Source organism: Chinchilla lanigera, unplaced genomic scaffold, assembly GCF_000276665.1.
Source record: "Chinchilla lanigera isolate Chin_1 unplaced genomic scaffold, ChiLan1.0 scaffold00031, whole genome shotgun sequence".
NCBI classification, from domain to species: domain Eukaryota; kingdom Metazoa; phylum Chordata; class Mammalia; order Rodentia; family Chinchillidae; genus Chinchilla; species Chinchilla lanigera.
This window is the reverse complement of record NW_004955432.1, coordinates 14,129,363-14,147,153: the sequence shown is the minus strand read 5'-3', so window position 1 is coordinate 14,147,153 and position 17,791 is coordinate 14,129,363. Positions and strand designations below refer to the sequence as shown.

The 17,791-nt window shown below is 43.7% G+C and overlaps 1 protein-coding gene across 1 annotated transcript; it reads right to left on the bottom strand.

The window, feature by feature from the left end:
- Positions 1 to 5,838: 5,838 nt before the first annotated feature.
- Positions 5,839 to 17,028, bottom strand: LOC102024715 (asparagine synthetase [glutamine-hydrolyzing]; the record flags this gene model as incomplete). The annotated part of the gene is given in 11 exon segments (XM_013516080.1): positions 5,839 to 6,195; positions 6,687 to 6,842; positions 6,930 to 7,011; positions 8,211 to 8,311; positions 8,783 to 8,889; positions 10,923 to 11,049; positions 12,089 to 12,216; positions 12,674 to 12,775; positions 13,020 to 13,205; positions 14,713 to 14,950; positions 16,759 to 17,028. Coding segments are annotated over 11 exon segments (1,686 nt in total). The 3' UTR covers positions 5,839 to 5,985.
- Between the last annotated feature and the right edge of the window lie 763 nt (positions 17,029 to 17,791).

The window sequence follows — 17,791 nt, the reverse complement described above, 5'->3', positions numbered from 1 at the left end:
GCATTTGTTCTCACCTAGGTAAACATAATTCTTGGGTTGCTTACTTTCAGCTGCCTAAACCAAAATTAAGATGACTTCCCTGTGGATAATATATCTAATCATCCTAGGACCATGTACAAATTCAGGACACTAGAAATTTCAAATTCAGATTTATGGCATGAACCCCATCAAAACCCTTAATCAGACTAAATGGGGCCCCTTACTCCTGACCTCCTGTGCCTGGTTAATAGCACCCTCTAGGTCCTTCAAGCTGTAAACCCAGACTTAGGCAAAGACTGTTGGCTCTGGGTCCCCCTTTCAGTGCTTTCCTATCAAACTCTAATCTCACTCAAAATAATTCTGAATTTAGTTACAGTAATGCTGCTGATCACCTACTTCAACTCCATCCTACGATGGTATGGGAAAACACTTCCTGCTTCCTGCATTCCCTTTAGGGCCCAAATGCTTCTTCTGACTGCACGGATGTGTTAGCTGTCATTTCAGGTTCTCTAGCAGCGCCCCCCGCCACAAGTCCCCCCAGACTTTCTTCTTTTAAACGGATGGGATACATCATGCACCAAAATGAGCCTTTGTGGTACCTGACCTCTCTGTTTATTCAGGACAGTGAGGACCTGCCCGTACCCACTGGACACATCAAAAACGTGACCCAGTGATGTTGCCCATATTAGCTGGAAGAGCTATAGCAGCGAGTTTGACATTCAGTGTGACAGCTATGGGTGTAAGCCAACAATACTCACAGTTAAGTGCTCAGGTTGCTGGAGATTTTCCCAACACACAGACCTCAGTAGACACACGGCAAGATCAAATAGACTCGTTAGCCACAGTTGTCCTTCAGAATTGAAGATCCTTCAGTTTACTGACCACCCAATATGGGGACACCTGCCTTTTTCTGGAGGAGGAATATTATTACCATGCTAACAAGTCAGGAATAAAGAGAGAAAACTCCCATCAGCTATGGGAATGGCTCAAACATAAGGTTCCAAATCTTATGGGAAGCTCTTTCTGATGGGGATCCTTAGACTGTCTTCTTTCTTGTATAGGAGCGAAGCTGGGTCCTTGTATGATCTGCATTCTGACACACTTCCTGACTAAATGGCTTAAAGCTAGGCAGCACCTATTTCTTTTACAGGCCACTCCTTCCTATCAGCTCCTTAACACCGAAGAAACTGAGAAAACTGAGTGTTAGGGTTTGTGTCTGGATGTCCCTCCAAAGCCTCATGCAGTCATGGGGCGGGCTTCTAGAGTTTATAACTGATCCATGGTCCAATGCTGGGATTCTGGGTGTGAGAGCTACCCCGACCCCGGGGTAGGTAGATTGCATACAGTGTAAGGGAGGGAAAGATACTTGCTCTCTGCTGCCACTCCTTTTTTGCTCTTGTAGCTTTTGCTGTCTTCCACCACCATGAAGTGTTGCCCTCTGCCATGTGCCACCCTGCCTTGGAGCCAGCTGATTATGGACTGAAACCTCCATAAACTGTGAACTAAATACAACTTTCCTTCTTTAATTCTGGGTGTCAGGCATTTTGTCCCAGGAACAAGAGAACAATAAATGAGACACTGAGGAGGAAGATTCTCCTCTGTAGTAAAAGCATTTGGGAGATGTAAGGGCACACTTATAGAATAGCAGACTTGTAGGCAATTATAGCAAAAGTTAGAAATCAATTCATAGCCTGTAACTACACTCATGCTCCCTGTCACATAGCTAGCTTGCTGCATTCGTTTAGCCTTGACTGTCTAGGCCCAGATGTTCCCCCTTAACAATGTGTGGGGTCCAGCTTGTGCTTTAAAAATATTCAGTGATTCCAACTTGCTTCAAGGACTTCAAGGACATCATGTTTGGGGGAGACTGGCCCAGTGAGGGACACTTTCAACTCTACCTACTTTTCTCAGACCCCCTCCCTTGCAGAATATTGCTGTACAAACCTGCCTGACAATATATGACATAATTCTTGTATTCCGTGTAACTAACCATGTAATACGCTGCAGTCAGCTTTGTATTTCCCACTTGCAAACCATATTTAAGCTGACCTCAGACCTGACTCCGGGCTGGTGATTTGAACCTTTGAGTTCCCCAGCCCACTAGCATAACAAAAGTTGCCTGCTAACTCCTTGGTGCAAAGAGTCTTCCATTTGGTTTGATATTGGTTTTCTGCAACAAAAGCAGCTGCCTTTGTTGTGATCTTAAAAGAAACAGACCCCAAACCTGATTCTGGGGGCTCTGACAAGTGCTCAGCAACAAAACTCACTTGCTAGTACGATGGAAAACCAGAGTACTTTAAGGGGGACTACCATGAGACCCCCTATCCCATGCTCTGACTGTAAGGCCGCCAAAAGAGGCCAGAATGCACTCTGAGTGGAGGCACCAGAGCTCCAACTCAACTTCCCAGCTGGCCTGAGAAGACTGAAGGACCCCAGGCACTCTGCCTTCTCCCTCTGGCTAGACTATCATCTCTACTTATCGTCCTCATGGGGGAATCCCAGGTAATCATGACTACAGAGGAAGAAACCAGCCTATTGCTGGACATGGGCATATATATCTTGGTCCTTCTTTTCAACCCTGTCCTTCCTTCAAGCCATCATATCTCAATAAAAAAAAATGTCAATGGAAAAAAGGGAACTAGTTTAAACTGTAACTGGAGTGATTTTCTTTACCCATTCATTTTAATTATGCCTAAAAACCAAGTTCCCCTCCTAACAAGACATACCTTATCCTGTCCAAATACTGTAACATATACACACAGGTTGCCAGCTAGTCAAAATGATGCTGAGACTAGTTTTACATATACATATTGCTGTCTATGTGCAATAACGTACGAGTCTTCCAAAGGTCCAAATAATGTTCTTATACTCTGCTACTCATAAGTCAACAAAATGACTGCAGCTAAAACTAAAGGGATTTGTGACTAAATATCAGACTCCACCAGTAGAGGGGTCTAAGACCCAATGGGATACAATTGCTATTCCAGCCCCTTAAGAAGTTTCTGTATTTTGCTCTTTCCGCCAACCTACTGTCCATTCTAGTGCTCATGCATCGATTATATATCCTCTAATTTCTTAGAAACTTTGTTTATCCTGGCATAGAAGCTGCCAAGCCCCAAGTGACCATGTAGATAAAAGCAATGACAAATACACTGGATTTCTTTTACTGGGATCTACCAGATGGACCCTGCAGTGAGGGTTATATGACACATTGAAGCCTTAAATAACTGTACCTACTGAGCCTTACATGAGACCTTTACAGGTTTCTGTCTTAGGTAAAACAATAGTAAAATTAATGAGATAAACCATTTACTCCAAAATCCGATATTAAACATTCTAACATCAGCACAAGGGAGTGCTTCTACAACTGGAAAGCTAAATGGTGTATGTACATTTCTGATCCTTCTGCTAATATCTCAATGGCTATGCAAGATATTAGATGATAGGTTAATGACATGTCATATTCTAAAATTCCCTAACCACCGCTGGGCATGATGGCACACACCTGTAATTCCAGGACTTGCAAGGCTGAGGCAGGAGGATCGTTGCAAGTTCGAGACCAGCCTGGGCTACAAAGTGAGCTGAAGGCGAGCCTGAACTACATAGCAAGACCCTGTCTCAGACAAAAAAAAAAAAAAAAAAAAAAAAAGGCTAAAATGCCCAGCCTTCTCCTTCTCCCCTTATAGAAAGCTATTACTTGCTTTTCAGGGTAGAAACCTTTGCTGACTATATTCATATTTATCCTTTTCATCTTATTGATTGGCCCATGCATACTTGTTTCTTTGGACTTGTCTCCTCCAGACTTAAAGCTGCACATCTACCCCAGAGAACGCCTGGTGCCTCTCCAGGCCTTACACAGACCCTCTGTGGAGTGTCTCCAACTGCTGATCCCAACTACAACCCTCTTCAGCCAGAAGTAGCCAGAATGGTCTTGCCACCTGCCCCTCACAGCAATTAGCGACGCTTCTTCAGAGGGGTACTATTACAGCTAGCTAAGCTATTTAGAAACATCGTAGGCAGTCAGACTGGGCTAAGCCCTGGAGAGGTCAATGCAAAATTTAACTATCCGGATTCACATTAACGAAAGGCCAGGCTTCAAGAAAACAGGTGTCACTACACTCACATGCTTCACCTAGGGATAAATGGCAGTGATTGACATTCTAAAAAGACATCACCTTGGGGTAGAGGTCCAAACCTCCGTAACCCACCCCTTCCAGGAAAGTCCTAGTCCTTCCCATGTGACTTCCAAGTGACTTGCATTCCCATTTCATCAACATTACCTAAGCGACTACACTTGCTGTAATCTGATTGGTTCATCATAGCTTTGTGCCACCTCACACCCATCCTGTGACTCTGCCATTGGGTTAACGTCAGCACACTGGGGCTCTTATGGACTGATTATAGTCCTATCTCACCTTGAACCCACCTCACCTCGTCGCTTTGCTCAATAAACACCCTACAGAAGCAGGGTCGGCATGCAACCCACTTTCTGGTCAGCTTTCTCCCTTACATAGAAGCTTTTCTTCTTTTCAATAAATTCTAACTACCTTTGCTCTAAGACATCATTCCTCAATTTTAGAAAACAAACTCTAGCCATGTTTTGAACATCCAGCAGGTTGGGAGTTTCTCTCCTCTAGATCAGAAGTATATCTATAACTTCTGAGAAGATTCTGTACATGGCAGATCTCACAGATCCTAAGTTTAAAATCTAAAGCCACAAAGTGTTTTAATTCTGCCTGACTTCCTTGGGTGAGGTTTGATCAGGAAATATGTTACAGTCAAGTCATCCCAGGCTTAACAAATTCAAGCCTTTACAAATACAAAAAAAGCCTTACAAGTTGTCTAGTATTAATAACGGTATTTCCTGTTTCTAGGGGACATTTTCTAATTGTAGGTGGGAACACTTCTGTAGCAAGTCTCAGTTGACATCTTCTCGCTCGGTTAAATTTCTGGCCTACTCACTTTTCCCATCAAGCAGCCTTATGACATTTTCCATAGCCAAATCCATATTATGTATTTCAATGTTGTCCCTAAACAACCCAAGAGTATTTCAAAGAAACTCTGTCGCCTGTTCACTGTCTCCATGGTAGGTTCCCTCTTTCCACAACCCTGCTAAAAATACGTTTAGTGAGAAATGCTAAGCTTTGGTTCATTCTTTGGATCAGGAAGCTATGACCCAAGCTCTGCATCTGCTCTGCCCCCTGGTTTCATAACCAAAGTTGGAACAGACCACAGCCATGCCTAGTAGCTGACATACCCCCTACACACCTGCTTTTGCTCTGCAGCAGAGCTACACAGTCCCAACAAAGATCCTCAAAGCCTAACGCATTTACTGTCTGGCTCTTCACTAAAAGCTTGACCCCAGCTCCAGAATAGTCCCCATCAGGGGTGCTGGCTCAACATAAAAAACAACAAAATGAATTCGTATCTTAGAAAACACACCTGTCATGAACTCCCTCAAAGGACTTGCATTTCCCGAGATTGCCCAGCCAGCTGTCAGGATGGAGGCAGGACTAAGACCAGTCACCCTAAGACCACAGCAAGGAGACACGGGCACGGGGCCAGGAATCTTCCAAAGCAGTTCTGTCAGGAGTGTGTTATGAGCTCTTGCCAGCATCAGACCTCTTTCCACTGCCTCGTTTGTTGCTGGTTTTAAGGTTTTATTTTTTTGGGAGCTGGGGGTCTGCGCAAGGGATTGAACCAAGGGCCCCGTATGTGCTCGGCAAGCACTCTACCACTGAGCACATCCCCAGAATCTGTGGACTAGTTCCCTGGCCTCCTGACTACGATACACCAAAAGCTGCTCAGTTTGTAACCACTCATGTGCCGGGACTGTGTGACTATAAAGGAGTACAGCAATGTTTTACATGAATGACTTTTATTTTTGTCAAGCCAAAATAAGCCTAAGAGATTGCCTCTTACTGGTCCCCCAGCCAACCACGGCTTCCCCACCATCACAGCAATAAGGAGCATTTGCCTGCCCTCCACAGGGTGCAGAGTGAGCACCTAGGCTTTGGTGGCTGACTTGTAATGGGTCAGAGTGCGGGCCGAAGGGTCGGTGGCATTGATCCACCTGGGCATCCAGTAGTGGCTCAGCCAGCCGGCCCGGCCTGGGTAGTGCCGCTCGAAGATCTGGCGGTAGTAATAGCCTTCTTTCGTTTTTGGAGTATTGAAGGGAAATTTCTGGGCTGCAGCTGCCATCATTGCATCATCAACCTGTGAGAAGAAAGACTTCTGTAAATGATAAGGAAACACTTGTATTTGCCCTGGTGCCACAAGACCAAAACAAAGTTCACAAAAGCCACAACTAACAGTTGTACAACATTCTCTGACTCACCCACCCGTTCTGTCAAAAGGCCAAAATACAGTATGCATAGCTGCAGGAACTTTTAAGAAACATTCACAGGCAGATTTCTAATAACTTGGTGCCTCTGAGCACTTCATTCTTGTCTAGTTGATCGTGTGTAGCACCCACCAGGTACCCAAAATGTGCTAAATGGTCAATGGTGATGAAGTCTCTGCTCCTCGTTCTTCTCTTTTGCTTCTGGAGACTATTAGTGACTACTCTGCAATCTTTCATGCTACCTAATTCCTGTACATTTCTTACAAATGAAGTATTATATATGGGCACTGTGAATCTAAATGAGATCAAAATGAATCCAAATGGTCCAATCCAGGAGACTCTTCTTAAAACATCAGAATCACACCTGATGTTCCACAAATTCCTGTAAAATCTGAAACCAGGAATTCTTGACGGAGGTGATCCCATCGCTGAAGGCCTCTTTGGGTCGCCAGAGAATTTCCTTGGGCAGCAGCTTGGAGTCTTCAAAGGCCTCTCTCAGGAGGTGCTTTTCTACCCCATCCTGCCAGGAGAACAGGAGAGGCGTCAGGAGAAGCCACATACGCACGTGGAGAGCAGTGGACAGTGTTTGTCTTGGTTGCTTACTCACTTTTGGGATTCTCATTTCTGGTGGCAGAGACAAGTAATAGGAAGAAAATCGGTGATCCAGAAATGGAACTCTCAGCTCAAGGCTTAAAGGAGAAAAGGGAAAAATCTAAGTCAAATGCACACTCAGTTCTTGTCAGTTCAGGTTTTGGTGCCGTCTCCTAGCAATTGAACCAAACCGAGTAACGCTAGCTTACACTCCTCTTGTACCTTTTCCTACGAAAACTTCAATGCACATCGTACAAAGCAGGAAAGTTAAGAACAGTGAGAGTGCTGATCATTAAGCATGTGCCTTGCCCAAATCACTGTGACTCAGGTTTTTCCAGGTGAGATCACCTCTTCTCCCAGTAACGGTGCAATCACAATTCAGTGACCAAGAACTCGTACAAAATATTGAATTTGAACCAGTGTTCAACATTCCATCAAATGCCACATCATCAGTGTCTGACATCGCAGTGATGCTAAGACAACCAGATAGGATGATAAGCCAGGATCCAGGGCCTCCCCACCCTATCATTTCCCGTACTTAACCTTGCTTCAGGAGAGAAACTAAAACATGTAATTCAGCTGTTTGCCCTGTGCAGTAGGAGTCCTTAATTCTCCAACATGAGCACTTAAAGCAGGAAACCTTAAGTCAGGGGCAAATGATGTGGAAGAATGCTGCTTTCTAAATCATTTAATCAAAGCCCTTGCATCTTCATTCCCACCAGGGTCCCCACAACATCAAGCAGGCAAGGAAGGTGCTCCGCATTTGCTATGCAGAGTCTACAGCTTTCACTTTCTTAGACTTAGCGACAGCTGCTGCAGCTGGCCCTGGGCTCAGGAGGGGAAGACTATGGATACGCTCGAAAGATGGGCACTGCGAGCAGTGAGTGGTGTCGCAGGCCCCGAACCCCAGCTGTCTGTGAGGCTGGAAGGAGGGCAGGTGTGAGCCTAGGTGGGCAATCTAGTGCAACCCCATCTCCAAAGAAAAAGAAAAAAGAAACAATATGGTGCTGGGGGTGCAGATCCAGGGAAGGCCTTCGATCCTCAGTACCATACAAAAAAAGGCAGGTATGACATCTGCAAAAGCAACACTGAAGACCTCTCCCCATTCCTATGGTACTCCTGTCACTTTATTTCCATTCTTTTGGGGCTAAAAGACACAACTCCTATTTGGTTTATAAAGAGAAAAATCAACTTTGCAACATTTGACCCCCTGAAAAAAAAAACCAAAAGCTCATCCACCAGTCCTTCACATTTGTCAGTCTTTTCCCAACAGTCACTGCTGAAACGATCCAGTTACCCGTGAGCAGCAGTCGTCCGGTCGGCTCGGAGAACGTCAAACAGATACAGCTCCTTCAGCAGCCTCCGGCTCTCCTCCTCAGCCTCTTCCGCAGAAGGAGCCTATGTTACAAACAACGAGCTGAGCAACGACTTTGCTTGTGGCACACGGAAGTTCTGATGTCTCCTTCCTACACCCACTGCGACACAGAAGATGGTAAGGCAGACGCAAAGCAAGGCAGGGACAGAGCAGAGGCCTGGCCAGCAGCAGATGCTCACACAAACCTCCACAGCCCAGGCTCAGGGCAGGGTAACGCAATGGCCGCCCTGGGGGCAAGGCCGGAAATGGGCAGGGAGGAAGGACCGGAAGGGGATTCTCAGCTTCACTGAGGTTAAAGAAAGAGTATTATCTGATCGATTAAGAAGTCTTTCTTCACAGAACAAACAGGCACACACTATCAGATTTCTTCCTGTGTAGAAACTCACAGATGCTCAAAAACCTGTTACCCTGAGGTGACAGATGACAGAACGCTGTGACACAGTTCAGACTCTTCTCCAGCCCGCACGGACGTGCCCTCCCTTCAGAGTGCTCACCTTGTGGAAATAGATGTAGCCCTGCATCAGCTCATCGGATCCTTCTCCAGAGAAGATCACCACACTGTCTGTGTTCTTCCGAACATACTTGGAAATTAAATACATGCCTTAAGCGAGAGAAATAGAGCCTCATGTCAACATGGCATTCCTTCAAAAATGCCTTTTTCTCTTCTTTTTTCTGGCTTTCAAATGCAATTGCGGGATTCACTACTATACTGGGCTCTGTATGAACAGGAAGTGACATCCAAAGCAAGCTCACAGCGCCAAGCCACCCATGTGTACGTAAGCCGGAAGTGATACTCTTATTGTAGTGAAATGGCCGGAAACCTTTCTAGGATTGCACACGCATTTCAAAGCTCCAAAGGCTTTGGACCAACAATGCCAACCTAGAAATGCTGCTAAACTGAACAACGACTCCAGTGCTGAAAATCATGTCTCGTACACTGGTACTGTTATATAAAATAAGGGTTGGGCAGGACAGTGGTTTGAATATACTTTGTCTCTGAGGATTGGAGGTTTGATGCAGGGTGGTACTGGTGGGACCTGAAGGGGGTACCTCATCTTAGTGGGTGCTCTGGTTCTTACAGGCAAGCCCAGGTGCTCTCCTGAGAGCTCACGGTTACACAAGAGCTCCTCCCAGCGCACTTCCTTCCAGTGTTTCCTTGTCATCCCATTCCTTGTCTAACAGGCTCCCACTGTGACTCTGTGTACCATGAGGGGTCAAGGCCGGAAGGGCTCTGGCCAGAGCGCCGTGCTGTTTGGACATGAGCTATGAGCCACAATTATGAGCTAAATAAACCTTCTTAGAAGTTACCAGGACTCAGGTGTTTCATTAGGTATCCACAATAACAATAATAGACAAATATAGGAGCTTTTCTTAAACTTTGTCATCCCCCCCACACTCCTTATTTCTGAAACTCCATTGTACATGAAGAGGCCTGATTTATCAAAACATGCGGCCTTGGTACCTGTTCTATCCCTCTCTAACCAATGCCAGCTTCGCACAGTGGTTTTTATCATCACCCCTCTAAGTGCAGCCTTTTCAACTTTTCTCCTAATCCAACCCCAGCCCATAAATAACATACTGCATACCTGACTATTTACTATAATATTCAAGAGGGCCATAAGCCAGTGTAATACCTAACGGTGTGTGTGTCTGTGTGTATGTGTGTGTGTATGACAGAGAGAGACAAAGAGATTTAGGCTGTTTTTGCATTCCAAGTAGCATCTAACAAAAAGACATGTATCTGAGACAGCAGCACTTACAGACTGGGCAAAAAGACCAATAAAAAATAAAAGAAAGCCTAATCTTACAGCAATACTGATATCATTTTTCAACAAAATGATTATTAATATATTTTACTACCAAAGCATTTTCTAATTAAGGTATGCAACTTTTTTTTTGGACAGTGTCTCCTACATAGTTCAGGTTGCCTTTGAACTCACTATGCAGTGTATGCTGGTCTCAAATTCACAGTGATCTCCCTGCCTCAGCCCCCTAAATGCTAGAATTACAGGTATGTACAACTTCTGGCCTGCAATAATGCTACTAAAACTTAACCAACCACAGTATACTAAACATGACTTTATATGTACTGGGAAACCCAAATATTCACGAATAACAATACTTGCACTATTGCAGAGGCCTAGGAGTGAACCTACAATGTCTCTAAGGTCTACCTGTATTTTAAATCATCATAAATTACTTATAACACATAATACAATGTACATGCTATGTAAAGAGTGGTTAGGCTTTACTGCCTAAGAAATAAAGACAAAGAAAGAAAACTCTGTGCATCCAAAACAGATGAAATTTTACTTTCAAATATTCTCAGTCTTCAGTTGAGACCCTGTCTCTCCTTTTGTACGTCCTGGCTGCCAAGAAGTGAAGAGCTCTGCTCCCCACCATGATGTTCTGCCACGCCACAGGCCCAAACACAAAACAGCTAATCGGCCATGGACTGAAACTTCTGAAACCAGAAGCCACCTTAAACTTTGCTTCCATTTATGTTGATTTTTCTCAGGTACTTTGTCACTCTGATGGAATGCTGAGTGATAGCCTACTACTCAAAATACCTTTTAAAACTTATGCTCTTGCAGTACTAAATAAAAACAGCTTCTCATTTATAAAATGCCTTACCCACTGATGCACGAACTGTTGTAATATCATAGGTTTCCAAGGAGAATATGACTTCATCCAAGGCCTGAATGCCCTCCTCAGAGTTAAAGAGGACTTCATGATGTTCACTTCCAATATGATTTGCCACCTGATTATACAAAGGAAAGTCCAGATACTCAATATTAAAATAAAAGGATTACCTTATACATGCAACACAATAGTGGTTCATGGGGAACTGTGAATCAACAGTAAAAAATAAACACGGCAAAAGAAAGAGGAAAGGGTTCCAAGGACACCACATATGCGCCCACTTACCAGGTGCCCAGCCTGCCCTGCTCTCTGTGCTCAGCATCAAGAAGCCTTGTCTCCCACAAGCTCTTCCTATCCCAAGGCCGCCACCTGATAAATACCAGCCTCCCAACTAGCACCCCCTGCCTCATCTATTTTACCTAACTACCTCATCTCCCTCTAGACCAACACGCCTGCACGCTAATCTTGCTCTCCTCTGGATGTTAAGGAGACATCTAATTTTACATCCAGGATGTTATTCCTGCATGCAGTGGCTATCCCCTTCTGCCACTTTCTTTGGACATTTTAGAGTCTTCTAGCGTCAGTCAACTTGCACTCAGACTGCTCTCCAGCACGTTCTCATTCACTCTTGAGTTTTTGTGAGCAAGAACCGGAGCGCCCACATTCTGTGTGCAAGGGCCCCGATGCACACAGCTCCCAACGTAACACTTTGCATAAAAAATTGAAACTAAATCGGTAACATTAACTAAATACTTCCCACGTGCTAGGGCCTATCTTACACACTACAAATGGGTTACACATTTTCCCTCAAACTATCACACTGCAGATAGAAATACCCCTGTTACGTAAGTGAGGACTTGTGTGGTAAAGCCAGGATTTAAAACTCCAAAGACTGAGGCCCTAACACCACACCACGCCTTCATTCTAGGCACAGAATTCTTGTCACGGGGTTTTCCCTGGATTGCATGGGCATGATGGATAAAAGTCGGAGGGTACAGTGGATATCCCAAAGGCAATTCTTTCCATTCTAATGCACTGCATCTAAAACAATGACTGCAGTCCATACAGCAGCCAAAACAGGGTCATCACTTCCTAACTTGATTTCCACCCAGTAACAAGTCTGTTCCAGCTCTAGGGTGTGAAAGACAGCCTCTTACTTTTCTGGCAGCCAGCAGGTCAGGACTGTCCTCCATGCCGATGGCAAATGTCTGCAGAGGATACTGCACTTGGGCCTCTTTCAGTTGCTTCAACAGAGTGGCAGCAACCAAGCTGGAGTCCAAGCCCCCTACAAGCAGAGAACCAGGGCACGGGTCAGGCGCCTTGTGTCAGACAGGGACAGACAGGAAGGCTGACAGTCCTCGTCAGCGTTGGGATTTCTGTCTGACCCCTGCAGAGCTCCAAGTTTTACAAACAGAAATCAACATTCATCAGTGAAAAGATACAGCTAATAATTTGGAGAGGACACTGTAGGAACGCTAACTATGCTTAAATTGGATAAAAGTCACTACACGGGATTCTAAAGAAATGTCCTCCTAGCTGTTGACACTAATACAGCTACGGCAGAACTCTAAGTTGCATCACTAGGAATGTTAAACACAACTTACCAAAGCTTCACATCCTCTAATAAAGAAAAGGTGAAATCATACAACAAATATTTCACTCAAAAGCTCAGGAATGGCTACCAATCATTTCCCTTAAACAAACACACACTAAATACTGTTAGACTTTTAAATGGACTTCACCTGACAAAAGGCAGCCGATCCTTCTGTCTGTCATCAAACGCTTCTTAACAGCATTGTTGAAAAGGATACGCAGGTTGCTCTTCACAGTTTCTAGCTCAAAACCTATGAACACACAAAGGACCTTCAACAGCTCCAGAAAAGCTGAGCCCGCTTTAGTTACTAAGCTGAAGCACACGGTCCTCCACATCCCCCATGACGGCCGGCAATCCAGAGTGGAGTCTGTCAAACTCCAGGAGGTCCCATCCCAGTGAAACAGGAAAACAGTCTTGAAACTACAATCACCCCACTCACGTGACTGTAACGCTCTGTGTCTGGGGAAGGGCGGGGACAAGCAGCTGCTAGTTACCTGGAAAGAGTTTCTCCACGCCGTCGTGGCAGGCATGGGCAGGCTCGTCAGTACAGTGATGAAATTTAACCATTTCCACAGATGTCACCTTGCCATTGGGCTTTAAATCCAAAACCTCATAGTGTCCCGGAGGAAAAGGCTCCACTTTTAAAAATGGAGCTGTGGAGTGCTTCAGTGTAACGAGACCTACAGATTTTAAAAAGATAACTTCCTCAATGAGGCAGTACTTCACAGGCACTCTCAGGATTGGGAAAAATTTGATAAGTTGCTTTTTATTTATATGGTATATATAGATATCGATATAAATAGACAGCTTTTGCTTTTATTGTGAGACAGGGTCTACCTATGTAGTCCTTGCACTCACTATATAGTCTAGGCCAATCTCAAACCTGTAGCAATCCTTCTCCCTCTGCGTCCTGAGTACTGGGATTATAGTATGCACCAGCACATGCAAGTGTATTATCTACTTTTAAACAAAAAACACCCAATGTATAATCAAAATAGGGAAAATTTTAATCACACAAAGTCCTACTATCTACTTCTAGAGAGATACAAGTGGCATAGAAATGGACAGACAAACTATATTAAGGAGTAGGAATATGCAAAATCAAAACCACAGTAAGATACCACATTACAAGAGGGACATGAGTACACTGAAAAACTCCAGTACCAAAACTTGAAACCTTATATATTTCTGGTAGGAGTGTACATTGAAATAGTCACTTTGGAAAACAATCTGGCAATTCCACTAATAATTACTACATGACCCAGCAATTCCACACTTAGGTACGTAGCAGAGAGAAAGGAAAAGCTATATGCACACAAAAACTTGTACACATTTCTAGCAGCATTATCCAGAAATAAACAAAAGGTGGCATATCCATATAAGATCACCATGCCAGAAAAATAAGTACTTGCAAAATAGGCAATCTTTAAAATCTTATGCCAAGTAAAAAAGTCCAGTCACAGAAAAACATAAAATGGTATTATTCTATTCATATGAAATATTCAGAATAAGGAATACACAGAGAAAGAAAGCAGACTGATGAGTATCAGAGACCAAAATGAGCTATAGGGCTGCAGAGGATAGATAAAGAGGGTTGGGGAATTACAGCTAGAGGGCAGAGGGCTTTTTCTTGATGTGATAAACAACATTCTAAACTGGCCTAGAGTGCTGGCTACAAACCTGAGACTACACTAAAAACCACCGACTTGTATATCTTAAATGTGTACGTTATATACTATGTGCATTACAGGCCAATAAAGCTCTTTTTAAAATGGTATTTAGTTCTGCAATAGCTACAGCGAAGTATTACAAGGCAATAACTGCAGGACCAATTCTTTGATTACATTACATAGCAAAACTTAAAAGTGCATGTAGGATCAAACTAGATGCAGAGTTTATTAGCCTAACAACACATAAACGTACTATAAACCTGCCGCCCAGGGTTGCAGAAGTGCTGAAAAACTGAGCTCACCTACTAAAAACACACAAAAACTTAGCAGCATTATCCAGAAGCAAACAACATGGGGCATATCCATGTAAATACATCCAATGTCAGAGAAATCACAACTTACTCAATCATTTGTAAACATATGGAGTCCCCTCATGGGACTTCCAAATATGATCTAGAAGAAAGCAGGATACCAGAAAAAGATTGAAAATTCAGAGCAAAATTGATTTCATTATTACCTTTAGCTTCAGAACACACAGCCAGAAATCCATCTTCTGTCAAGGCTCTGAACATAGGTCTGACGCCATACGTGTCTCTGCCCAAGAATACTTTCTTATTGGCAGTGTCCAGTAAAATAAAGGCAAACACCCCATCCAACATGCGAACTGTTTGCTCAATCCCTCCTTTGTTATACAGATGAAGAATGATCTCTCCATCCACATTGGTCTGGTATTCAAACTCAAAGTATTGTTGCAGCTTAAGGAAGCAGAGCAAAGCCAAAGTGTTAGGATTCTTGTGTTTTCACCAATTCATGTTCTATTGCAAAGTGGATTAAATATTTTGGTGCCTACAATCCTTTCCTGCACCTCGATGATTTAGAAGAATCACAGCATTATCAAAATAGTTGGTTTCAACTCACAAACAATTCTCTAAATGCTTTGCAACATAAGACTGAACCCCTAATAATTTTAGCTGTATTCTGACAAATAGTATGTGATGCCTTGTATAGAATGGTAATGTGTACAAGGACGAATACTTACATACAGACTATGTAACAAATATGTATTTATATATATCCATCTACTCATGCAAAATGGACTCCAGAACCCCATGGATAACAAACTCTGCAGATGTTTTAATCCTTACATGAAAAATAAAAACTCAACTATATATCCGGCAACTTTTTTTAAGGTGATTGCCAATGAAATAGTGAAAAGAACGGTAAGCACAAAGGGTCATTTTAGTAAGCGCAGGAGAGGAGCAGTTCAAGTCAAAAATGTACAGGGGATGATCAATATATAGAATGAACATTTACACTTTTTAAAAGTTATTTTCAATAAAAGACACGTTGTTATTAATCCCCATCAGAATACTCAAAATAGTGCCCCTAACATCACACACGTCAAACACATTTAAGGCGATAACATTTACTCAACCTACATGACCACTGCTGTTTCTTTTCCAAAATTTATTTAAGCTTCAAAGTTGGAGAGAAGGCTGATAAACAAAAAATAACTTGCAACTGGTAGATTACAAAGTTATGGAAAACTACACAAATAATCCTGGATTGAAAGTATCTTATCAAACTTGGCTGCCTAGGATCAACGTTGCCTTCTCTTCTCCTGTTCTCATTCTACAAGGAAGCTTCATCAGATTAGGAAGCTGTTTCAGTGTTGCCTAAAGCCTAATGTACTTCACTGCAGCCTGCCACCTTTCTACCTTTTGGGTTTGATTAAGTGAAACAAAAAATCGCATGCTTCAGTGGCATATGTCACAGGCATTCTACAGAAGTGTTATGAATATGATCTTCCTCAAACTGTTAAATTCTATCTCTCCCTCATGATTGTGATCACTTCTGCCCTTAGAATGATATTCCAACTTCCTATCAGGACACCCTGCAGCAGGTGACCTTCCCCCCCCAACATCCCTTCCCCACACACCTCTCACTCACTGCAATCCCAGGGATGCTTTCTTCCCGCCATGGGCTTCTACACCTGCTACATCCAAAGCTCCTCTCAACCTGGCCAGGTGATCTTTGTCCAGCAGGTCTCAGTTTGGGTGTCACTTCCTCAAAAGCTGTGCTCCGCACACATTTCCTAAAAGTGGATCCTCATACTCAACAGTTCTGTAATTGTCTTTAGGAAGTCTATTACATCAACAATGATACTGTCTGTTCCCTACTACAATGAGCTCCACTCACCAGCTCACCTGCTCCTCTTACTGCAGTCTCTAACACAGCACTAGCACAACTGCAATTACTGCTAGAAGCTCTACACTTGATCTTAGCCAAAGGCCGAGAAGCGATACTGCTAGAAGCTCTAATAGAACAAATGGCTAATACTCCAAGAATCCGAATGGTATCCCCACACTCATTACTCCGTGTGACCAAGTCATTCCCCCTCTTTGAGCATCAGTGGCCCGCACAGCTGTATGACTGGAACAGAAGCGATGATGAACACACAAGAAGACTTTTTTAAAAATCAGGCACGATACAAACATTCTTATAACCAATCAGCTCTGGGCATTAATCACAAGCAGACATCTTCTGGGTTCCTTCTCCTTACCGCCCGGTGGTTGTAGATTTCACCATTGTAACAGAGCCACAAAGAAGGATATTTCCTCAGTCGAATGGGCTGCATTCCAAACAGAGGATCCACCACTGCCAGCCGGTGAAACGCAAAGCAGCAGTTGGTGTAGCCATTGACATTCTCAAAGCGGAACGCGTCTGGGCCCCGGTGTGCGATCTTCATGGCACTCAGACACTGCACGGCCAGGCAGTCGTCGCTGCCAAACAGGGCCCAGATGCCACACATGGTGCCACCGAGTTACGCGCTCTAAGAAGACAAAAGCAGATCAGTCTAATACTCAATATCCAACCTAAGCCGGAATTAAACCTCCACTCCAAACTTGTGTAACGAACTTCAAAAGTGGAGACAGAAATCGTCCTATCTTTAGCACTTTTCCATTGGGTTGGCAGGCACACAGGAGGTGGTGATGTCATTCATTGACAAGTATTCACAAAAGACAGATGACCTTTACATTGAAACAACTATGCCACTTAGAACCCCGCCGAAGCCTGCATCCTTCCTACCTTAGGATTCGGGTTCAGCTAAAGGCAGAGGCATCCAGGCCACACAGTGTCTGCATCGGAGCTGTTATCAAGATAGAGACCTAAGGGCAGGGGGCTCAAAGCTAACAAAGACCCCAGCCTCAACTTTACCACCCCGGGATCTCAAAACCTCTCAATAGTCTGGGAGACCCCCCAGATTACTACAGTTTCCTTGACAATGAAGTGCCTCTATTTACTAACTGCAGGTAGGTCATGGAGGGTACAATAGCAGATCACCTACTTTGCTGAGGGTAAAACATACAGGTCTTCTACGCATTTCACAAGTTCTAGCCTATCTCTAGCTGACTTACAGGTAACTGAACAAAGACAAAGAGAAATCAATAACCTCATATCAGATGTCCTAATAAGAGAAAAAAAAGCTTTAAGTTGACAGAGGATGAAAACTGTTCACTGTCAAAATATCCTTAATGACAAAAATGTTCTCAAAAATTTCTGTCTGCACTGGTCAGTAAGAAAACAACCTAAAG